The sequence below is a fragment of the Micrasema longulum genome, unplaced genomic scaffold (assembly GCF_059751315.1).
Source record: "Micrasema longulum isolate JH-2025_06_02 unplaced genomic scaffold, ASM5975131v1 h1tg001011l, whole genome shotgun sequence".
Classification (NCBI taxonomy): domain Eukaryota; kingdom Metazoa; phylum Arthropoda; class Insecta; order Trichoptera; family Brachycentridae; genus Micrasema; species Micrasema longulum.
This window is the reverse complement of record NW_028278199.1, coordinates 962,340-973,455: the sequence shown is the minus strand read 5'-3', so window position 1 is coordinate 973,455 and position 11,116 is coordinate 962,340. Positions and strand designations below refer to the sequence as shown.

The 11,116-nt window shown below is 34.1% G+C and overlaps 1 protein-coding gene across 1 annotated transcript; it reads left to right on the top strand.

Moving 5' to 3' along the window:
- The first annotated feature begins 282 nt into the window (after window positions 1-282).
- On the top strand, window positions 283-10,629 carry LOC148277572 (uncharacterized). The gene is made up of 4 exons (XM_088232712.1): window positions 283-391; window positions 1,376-3,811; window positions 3,917-4,081; window positions 10,511-10,629. Exons 1-4 carry the CDS (start codon window positions 283-285, stop codon window positions 10,627-10,629), a joined length of 2,829 nt encoding a protein of 942 aa, XP_088088838.1.
- Window positions 10,630-11,116: the final 487 nt, after the last annotated feature.

The following is an 11,116-nucleotide window of genomic DNA, read 5'->3' as shown; positions in this document are numbered from 1 at the left end:
TTAAACTACCTTCTTCGCGCGTCAATAATAAGCGCGTGTACTGTCCCGCAAAGCAAACAATAATTTTTAGCAGTAGCATTTAGCATTTAGCATTAGCAACTTATAAATCATTTTCACTTATTTTAACTTAGAATCATGAGTGTTAGCGTAAATGTTTATACAACTAGGCGAAATCACGCGCTAAAAAGATTGAAGGATGCTTTACGATCGGGAAAAAACGCTATGTCCGATCCAGAAAACATTCCACGTTTTTTATCGTGGTGCGAGCGGCTAGATCCTATAATGGATATGTTTAACGAAACGCAAATAAAAATTTTGTCCGAAATTTCTGAAGATGAAGCTGCCGTAAGGGAGAACAATGAGATTCAGGAACAAATGGATGAAATCGTGTGTGAGATTTTCAGCATCAAGCGACTGGTTTTACCACCATTGAAGAAAGAAGTCCAGTCCGAAACGTGTGAAAAGAAGCACTACGCAAAATTGCCATTAATAAAATTACCTCTATTTACAGGTCAAATAAAAGAGTTTCCTGCGTTTTATGATTTATTTTTAAGTCTAGTGCACAGTAGAAACGACTTATCGAACGTGGAAAAGTTCCAATATTTAATATCGTCACTATCAGGGGAGCCTGTAAACATTATGCGAGCATATCCAATCACGGCTAATAATTATCGTAACGCATTTGATGCGTTAGTAGCGCGATATAATAATAAACGACATCTTGCATTTTTATGTTGGGAAGAGATTTTATATCAAAAACAAATTACTACTAATACTCCTCAGGCGTTGAGAAAAATTCTAGACATTTTTATGGAAAATATTTCTATCCTAAAGGGATTAGGACTTCCGACATCTGACTGGGATTTTATTCTCTTTCACACTCTTTTGACTAAACTCGATAAAAATTCACGCGAAGCATTTGAATTATCCATTAAAGGGGTAGATTTTCCAGTTTTTTCAACATTACAAGAGTTTCTTGTAGAAAGATGTCAGGCTTTGGAGAGATCACGTCTTTCCAGAGATCGTTCTCCTGACGTCATCGCCAAGAAGACTCCGTTTAACAAACCGAAATCCTCATCAACCTTATTGGCGAATACACAAACGTGTCCTTTGTGTTCGGAAAATCACTTTATATATTCATGCGAACGGTTTAAGGAGAAACCCACGAAAGAACGTTGGAATGTCGTTAAGCAACTAAAACTGTGCGTAAACTGCCTGAGATCAAATCATAACTTATCAAATTGCAAATCAACTTTCAATTGCAAAAAATGCAATTCTCGTCATAATACAAACTTGTGTTCTTCAAACGTCTCTGAAGTTCATAATTCACCAGAAGTTATCGCTTCCACTTCTAAAAATAATTATATCATTCCAGCTACTACTCTTAGCAATATGCATTCGGCATCACGCCCTACACCTTCTTTTGTCCTCTTAGCGACAGCTGAAGTTGAAGTAAGGGATTATTATGGCAACTATCAAGTCGTTCGTATTTTACTCGATCCTGGTAGTCAAATCAACATAATTTCAAATCGCTGCGTAAACAGATTAGGTTTAAAACGGTGTAAGGTAGAAACCCCAATGTCAGGCATTGGTCAGGTACCTACTACATCTTCTCATAAAGTAAGCATTGAACTACGTCCAGTGGGTAAACCAGATCCAGTATATTTTACCGAAGCTGTCACACTAGAGCGTATTTGCGGTGACATGCCAACCCACCAAATCACTAGTCAATATCGTCACCTATCAAATATTGTGTTAGCTGATAATCGTTATAACCAACCTCGTCCCATTGATATTTTAATAGGCGGTGAGTTGTTTCCCAAGTTTCTTCTTTCAGGCAAATTAGAAAGAGATGAAGTGGTTCCGACAGCCGTAAATACCGTATTCGGTTGGATTTTGATGGGAAGAGTCTTGTCTGCTAACTCGAGCAATCAAATCAATTTACTGTCACATTCATTGTCTGTAATTGATGACACCCGACTGGATTGTGCTGTGCAACAACTTTGGGAGATTGAAAACATACCTAACATTGAGTCATCAAATTTCTCTATGGACGATCAACGATGTGAAGAGATGTACCAGAACACTTACTCCAGAGAGTCCGATGGGCGTTATGTAGTGAATTTACCTTTCCGCAATTCAGAGACACCATCGTTCGTCAATTCTTATTCAATTGCCCTGCGGCGATTCTATCATCTTGAAAAGCGCCTATTAAAAAATCATATTTTTTATAAGGAATACAATGATCATATCATGGAATATTTATCAAGCAATCATATGGAGCCCATTCCTCCCGGTGAATGTCAATCCTCATCTGCATATTATATTCCTCACCACGCAGTCGTGAAACCCGAAAGTCTTACGACTAAACTTCGCGTCGTTTTTGATGCTTCGGCCAAGGATGAGCGAGGTTCTTCATTAAACAACACCTTGTTGACAGGGTGTAAACTACAAACAGATATCGTAGAAATTCTTTTGAGATTTCGTCTTCATGCAATCGTCTTTACGGCGGACATACGTCAAATGTATCGCCAAATAAAAATTACTAAAGGTCATCAAGAGTATCAACGTATTCTATTCCGTTGCTCTTCTAATGAACCCATTCGAGAATATCGACTCAACCGAATTGTTTTTGGAATTTCTTCGGCTCCTTTTCTTGCTATTAGAACTATGCATCAATTAGCACAAGATGAGAGAAATTCGTTTCCCCTTGCATCTAGCGTAATAATGAGAGACCTGTATGTTGATGACGTAGTATCGGGCTGTGATTCGCTAGAATCAGCTCGGAGTCTCCAGACACAATTAAACGGTATCATGTCTTCTGGAGGATTTGAGTTGAGAAAATGGTCAAGTAATGAACCACAGTTTCTGAATGCTATACCCGAAGAACACAGAGCTTCGTCACTACAATTCGATTCTAATCGTGATTTTATCAAAATTTTAGGACTTGAATGGAATTCTGCAGAAGATCAATTTATTTATCACATCAATCCGCTTAACCGATCATGCACAAAAAGAACTATGCTTTCAGAGCTAGCTCGTATATTCGACCCCTTAGGATTTTTATCGCCTCTAACATTCTTGGCCAAGTTATTAATACAACGACTTTGGCTGCTCGGGGTCTCTTGGGATAACCCCGTCCCGAGTGACATACATAACCTATGGGTAAGGTACACTACGCAATTACCTAATCTTACACAAATTAAAGTAAACCGACGTATAACTAACAACGGATCTCATGAATATCAAGTTCATGGATTCTGTGATGCCAGTGAATCTGGTTATGCCGCAGTTGTTTACTTACGCAGTTCGACAGCCAATCATCATCACCAGGTGGCACTTGTATGCGCCAAATCTCGAGTATCACCCGTAAAGCGCATGACGTTACCGCGTTTAGAACTCAGTGCAGCTTCATTATTAGCTGATCTCATGCATTACATTCTTAAAACACATTCAGAAATCAGCAATATAACAAAAGTATATGCATGGTCAGATTCAACTATCGTATTATCTTGGATTCAATCACAATCAACCCGATATAAGGTTTTTGTTGGAAATCGAATTTCCAACATTCAACGTAAGCTGCCGTGTGCTGAATGGAGGCACGTGCCTACCAGTCAAAACCCAGCTGATTGTGCTAGTCGAGGCTTGTTGCCCGATGACCTGATACATCATCCACTTTGGTGGATGGGCCCCTCATGGCTGAAATTGGAACTTAACGACTGGCCGAATTTGATAATTGGTAAATCTAATGACGTAGCAAGAAATATTGAATTAGAAAAACGACCTAACGTACTTGTTAACGACTCATGTCAGCGTCCATTAGAAGTGCTAATCACACGTTATTCTTCACTTAGAAAAATACAACGTATCGTAGTATACATATTACGTTTCATAAATTATTCTCTTATAAAAGATAAAGCACTTCGTCAACCTACAGATCAGGAAATGCATAAGGCTTTGATGTATCTTGTAAAATCTGTTCAAAACACCGCCTTCATTGGGGAAATTCAGAATCTGAAACTGGGAAAAGATTTACCGAAATCAATGAGAAAATTAAATCCCTTTATTGACAGTGAAGGTATATACGGGTCGGTGGGGGAATAAAATCTTCAGATTCATCATACGACGCAAAACATCCAGCTTTATTGCCTCGAAAACATCTTATCGTATCAGTGCAAACAGCAAGTGGTTTGATCAAAAGACCACTTGTAAAGTTATGCCCTATTCCGGGTGAATAAGTATCGAGTTCTCATTCATAATCATCCCTCATTAGACATTGTTTATAATCACCCATCATCACCTATTATCCATATTCACGTAGTGACAATCGTATTATTCAAACCTTCATCATATCATACATCACATCGGTCGGCATATTTCTTTAACCGTTAACCAAAACAGAACCATTTACTGGGAATATGCCGTCATATTCCGCAGCGCGGGGGAGTATGTTTCGGATTCATTTTCTTTTATTCAAGTGTCAAGCCATTTCCTTCCTTTGATTCCGGTGGTCCTTGTTTTGAATCCCAATATACCTACTTCTCCCTGACGGCGAGTCAAGAAAGCAACGCGTGACAACACAACAAAAAACCGTACCGCGAACAACAGCGAAAACCGTACCGCGAGCGTGACAGTGATTTCGAATCACCAACATATAAGAAAACGTGCAAAGTGACCAGTGCAAACGATAACGGTGTCTTTCTGGACCAGTGCCAAAGGGAGGAAACCGTAAGTCCTTACTCCTTTCATTAATTCCAGGATTGACACTCAAAACCATAACGTCAATTAGTTTACCTAAAATCAAACGTTCCCTGTTTTCTTCGAACACGCGTATCGCGATAGGGCAGGCCTTGTTTTACAGTCCCGAGGTCGAAGGTATCGAGCATCCAACAATAAATGTTATCACATTATATTATTTTTAGTAGTTTTTTTAACTTTTATCACTTAAATTTAGTGTATTAAAATTATAATCAATTTCAAACCTTTTTGTGGTCATCATAAAGAACTTAACATTAGTACATTGGTATTTATAATTTATTTATGAGTCGTTTGATCAAAAAATAACTAACAAAAAATTGTAAGGATAGTTTTTATCTAACAGAACTATACTTTCCATTTACTGGAAAGTTTTTCATGCGCTACGTTAATATTTATAACTTATCGCCAATAAAGAATCAAAATAATAGTTTCATTTTTATTCTGTAAAAAAAATACAATTTTAATCACCCTCAAGAACCAAACTTCAGCTTCATGCTTCATTTTATTCCGAGCATAAACATTAAATCTCTTTAATTGCTTGTGCAATATCTCACTAAGGACTTTAATTACCTTTCTGATTATTGTGTATCGCTTCATTTTTCTCGTGAGAGTTGTTTTTCCATTCTTTGACATACCTACAACATAATCTATTCTATTGTTACTCTTTTGTTATTCTATCTATTCACCTGTTTAAATTAACAAACTCTGGTATGAACAATCTCAAAATGCAATTCTTCGAAAGTATTTAGGAGGTTCGCTATTTTTAAGCAACTTCTTTTCTACGGGATAATAAATTTAATATTTTCTCATCAGAAGCAAAGCTGTTAAGAATATGGAAGTGTTTAAATTTACAGAATAGATGATCATCTGTTTTTAGCTGGGTGAATTGATTACTTTGCACACTGCATAAAATTGACTTTATTTTATTTATTTAAAATACGATATTTTATTAAAATAATAATTATCTTATATTTGTTTTTTTTTTAATGTTGTTCTTCTCCAAAAAAGAAACAGGTTCTTGTGTTTGAAAACGGGGAAGCTATCCCTAGTCAGGCAGTTTAGATGACTCACCAGCAAAAAAAAATGTAGGTATACTTTTACTACTCAATAAATTTATTGTATAAATAATTCAATGCACCTACTCTTATGTTGCTGTAATAAATATATAAATAAATAAAAAAAGGGACTTAAAAAAATATTTAAAATATTAGTATAATTAGAAATATTGTCATTTTTCAATATTTTCACGAATGCATGCGCGTTGCGTATTCTACTATTTGATTTTTTAAATATTTTATTATTAATATTTTAAGCATTGACTTTGTGGTCAAACATTTTAATGGATGTTATTTAATTATTGTAAATAACCACTTACTGACTTTTCTATGTCTACCGGTTTTGAGACGTACACGTCTTTTTGTCAGGACACCAATAATCAGTGCATGTGTTTATTGAAATGCATGTCGTGTTGGTTTTACATTTTTGTGTAACAACTATGGTGAATGTGTATAGTGAGTTTTGCATGTTGGTTTAATTGGTGTCCTGACGAAGAGACGGGTTGACATAGAAAAGTCGGTAAGTGGTTATATACAAATATTTAATAACATTTATTTTAAATATTATATTAATTTTTATTTTCGAAGGCATTACAAACGTGCGATCGTCTAACTTCTGCAAAGTTAACACCGAGAACAATGTTTGTCACTTTAAGACATAATTTTACAAAAAAATATTGTGTATAATTTAATTTGATCAGTGTATGTATGACCTTCGACACGTCGCGCATGCGCATATTGGCTTGTCTGGATACATTATTACCTACCAGCTCAGTTGCATTCTTGGTACTTCAATCGATTATGAAAAAGTTGACCTGCTTGCGCCGCCACCGTTGCCATTATTTCAATTAATGAATAAAACAAATAAAAAAAAAAATATATTGTTAGCTGTTTTTATAAAAAAGTTTTCGGGTAAAAAATGTATTATCTCCTATCCCTTAACCGTATTCAAATATAGAAGATAAAAAAAATCACTCCAACAGTGAAAAGTTTTGTAGTTTAAAAACAAATACCAATTAAAAAAATAAATCTAAAGAGTATTTAATTAATATATTTTTTCAAATATGTGAGTATGAGTTTTTAAAATATAAAATAGAGCACAGCTTTAGTCTTCACGCCTTTCAAAATTTAATCGGGGAAAGGCTTAGAATATATTTTAATAATTTTGACATTGAATGTTAACCTTAAACAAAAATATAATTAGACTAACCAGAAACAATATCATTCATTAATATTATTTTTAAAGATGAGTAAAAATAAAAATATCGATGTATTCGTGAAATTTGAGTATTGAATACTAAAATTAACAATGTGACTAAAATAAACCTTGAAATAACAGCTGATTTGATATGATAATATTTTAAAGTCCCCGGACTGGTACCTGAAGCGTAAGATTGATCATCTCACTTTCATGTAACGAAAATGATCAAGATACCCTGCGATTGGTGTACCAATGCAGTGCCCTATGCGCCATTAGGTGTGGAAAGGGAATGATTATGATGAAATTTTATTGGTTCATCTCCACGAATAAAACAATATGTTTGAATATTTGTTTAATTTTGATTGTTAAAAGTGGTCGGAAGATTGGTTACGTTCTATTTATATCACGTTTGGTACAAAGGATGTAACCACAGGATTACAAGTTACGTAATATGTGAACGCACGGATAAGACAGTAGAATTAAGGAATAATTATTATAGTTTTAAAAAAAATAAAATAATATACCTATATATCTTGGTGAGTATGGTTGCTGTTAACGAAGAGCGGACTGTAGCGGAAAACCAAATTTCATTTAGTTTTGGAAAGAATTAAAAATATTTGAAGAGAGGAATAGAACAACATATATGGACCTACCTTTGGTACGATGAGGATGTTCTTCAATTTTGGGCACTGGATGATAAAATTCATAATGAATTATGCAAGGATTTATGACATGCGACGAATCCAAGAATCAATCAATCTTTTGTTTTGTTCCAAATCCAAACGTCCTAATTTTATATTTTTTTATCTTAATATAAGGTAGGTACCATAAGGATGGGTCAAGGGAAGAATGGGAAGAAAAGGTAATAATATCGAAAAAAAGGGTGTTATTTACTAAACAGTTGCAACGTTTCAAAAAATCATTTGAATTTTTTAAAAGAGTTTATAAAGTGGTAGATGTTATAAAATATTGTTCACATATTCTTTTTAAAAAGAAACTTCAGTGGTTTTAATTTTTTTTAAATTTTTATATTCAAATAACGTGGAAATTTTTTACAAATTTTTTTTAAATCGTATTTTTCGCGTTATGATCTTTTACGGTTTTGTATTTCTGAAACCACTCCACGTGTGACGTTTCAAGCTCTCTTTTGTGTCTTCTCGGTCAGTTCTATCGATTGGCCCGTTGACGGTAAGTAAACCAGAAATCTTCAACGATTTCCTTATCATTGGTTGATTGATATGAACTAGTGACGTCGTACATAGTAGTTAATTTTTATTTTAATATTTTTTCAGATTAATTTTAAACTATAATTTAACAAAAACATTTTTGCATCCAATTTCTCGTAGGGCTGAAGATCCTCGTTACCTACTTTTACAAATGTAACGAAAAACACGTGTAGTAAATATTTGCCGTTCATGATTCTTTTTGAAATACTTAGAAGTACACGATTGCTTAAAAATGTTGTTTTTCCAACATCACACATATGCATCTTTTCAAGGAATGGAAGATTAGAAAAAGATGTTGAAAGGAGAGTGAATCCGGCCAACAAAATGAACGGAGTACTGAGCACAGTAATAACTAATAAGAATATATCAATCGAAGCTAAACTGGCAGTGCACAACGGAGTTTTAGTCCCAACACTTATGTTTGGAAGTGAAACATGGAACTGGCAGAGGAACGATGAAAGCCGAGTAAACGCGGTTGAAATGCAATCTCTAAAACGAATGTGTGGGAAATCAATGTATGACAGAGTTACAAATCATGAATTCAGGCGAGAGTGTAAATCTGAGTCAAGTATAATTGATAAGATTAAGAAAGGGTCTCTGAGATGGTTCGGTCACGTAGAACAAATGGACGACGAAAGAATGGTAAAACAAGTATATATGGCGAAAATGAACTGTAACGTGAGACAAGAACGACCAAGGAAGACGTGGCATTATCATATAAACCAAAATCTTAAGTCTGGTCATGTCAAAAGCAGACAGAACCGAAATATATGACAAGATGTATGAATGTGGAAGAAGCCAGGAATGTATGCCAGGATAGATGTGTGTAGAGGTCCATTCTCTCTGCCTATCCCTACGGGGAAATGGCGTGATGGTAGTAGTAGTAGTAGTACAATTATTGTATGAAAGAATTACAAATAATATTAATAAATTTATTAGTTAATTGAACCAATAAATTAAAATAACTTTAAATTGCACACTCTTTATTCTGAACCTTAAACTGCAGCCAGCGCTTTATAGCACACTCGTGCATGCACAATACAGATGTTGTTTGTTGACGCCCATTCTCATTGATGTTGTGTTTTGTCTCTCTCTCTTTATCAGCTTTTTGCAGACAAACCTCTCCAGTACTCCTCAACTCCTGATACAAGAATCTAGTGCGTACAAGATGCGGAAAATGTGTTTTTACAATTAAATCGATATTTATGTATGAAATATTTTTTGATATCATTATTGTTTTCCATTGGTCATTTTCCAAAAAACAATATGGAAAATAATGCTAAACTTGCCACCCACCTACCCTCTCATACTCTATTTGAAAGAACAAATCTGTCAGTTTTAATGTTTATAAGAAGAAAGTGAGCAAGTGGATAAGAGGTAGACCTTTTTACATCCTCTAAATTATTTTCATGACTAAAAATTGTGTTGCTTTTAATTGACAAATATCTCTTTTTTGTTTTTATTCATATTTTTTTTACTTTTTATGTTTATTTATTTATATTTGTTTTATTATTACAAGTATTTACACGTATGTTTATTTTTTTAATTATAAATGGAATATTCTCTAATTTATATTTGTTCTTCAATTTTTAATTATTATTGATTTATTTTCAAATTCATATTTATGCTTCAATTTTTATTATTATCGGTATGTTCTGCAAATTATAATTATTTTTAATTTCTTTATTACTAATGATCTATTTTTTAATTTGTATTTATGCTTCAATTTTTATTATTATAGGTTTTTTTTTAAATTTATAATAATTATGTCTCATATCTTAATTATTAATGCTATATTTTCTAATTTATATTAAAACAGGCGCCGTGGCGCAGTTGGTTAGACGGCCAACTGTGAAACTGGCACCGTAGGTTCGATTCCCGCCAGTTGCAAGAAAAATATCCAAGATAGTTTTTTTCTCAATTGGTCCGGGTGTTGTGGTGTATTTTTCATTACCTCCTTCCATATTCCCTCTATCCCACTTGCTGACAAGCCTCAAAATAGAGGCTTAGCGGGTTATTCCTTTAAAATACAAAAAAAAAATTCATTATTATAACCTGCATGTTTTCTAATTTTTTTAAATTTTTTTTTATAATGTTATTATGATTCTTTGAATTGATTGAGCATCATTTAATTCAATAAAAAAAACACAAGTCAAAAAGAAGGTTCTTCCTTAACACACGAATTTCCTAGCTAGTCAGGACCTGAATAAATAATAAATATAGCTCTGTACATTTTAAAACTGTAAAAATAAATTTATTTTTTTTAGGCCCGCTGTCGGCTGCAACTCCAGAGCGTCCTCCAGTATCAGGTTTGCGTCCCATAGTTGAACTGTTTAAAATATTGGCAGTGGATGTTCAGAAGTGTAGATTAGGCAAACATGGTTGAGACCACTCACCCACTAAACCATACATTGTATGTTATGTCCTTGTGTGATAGAAAAGATCCTTTTTTTAAAAAATAAATATTTGCGTTTTTATCATTTACCCAAATATTAAAAAGATTTGGGGCCATTTTCAACGATTTGTAAACAACTCACTATTTGAAAATGGGAATCAAGTTGAGGTAGAGTGGGATAAGAATATCGGACCTCTGATTCGTGAGTCCGCAACATTAGACACGGGACCACAACCTGATTTTAAAAAACATAAAATAATTCTCTGGAGTATATAATTTTCATCATCATTCCCTTTCCGCACCTAATGGTGCATAGGGCACTGCATTGGCACACCAATCGCAACGTGTCTTGATCATTTTTGTAACATGAAGGTAAGATAATCAGTCTCCCGTTTCGGGTACCAGTCCAGGGACTAAGAAATATGTTTAATTGTAAAAATACCCTTTAAATAAATATTTCACATCAAACATGTCGGGA

Bases quoted from the DNA above. Each gene is read 5' to 3' on its own strand.
- LOC148277572 (XM_088232712.1), top strand. From the start codon at position 283: ATGGATATGTTTAACGAAACGCAAATAAAAATTTTGTCCGAAATTTCT. The intron at 392-1,375 runs GTGAGATTTTCA...ATATCATTCCAG, and splicing joins ACAAATGGATGAAATCGTGT to CTACTACTCTTAGCAATATG. The intron at 4,082-10,510 runs GTATATACGGGT...TATTTTTTTTAG, and splicing joins TCCCTTTATTGACAGTGAAG to GCCCGCTGTCGGCTGCAACT.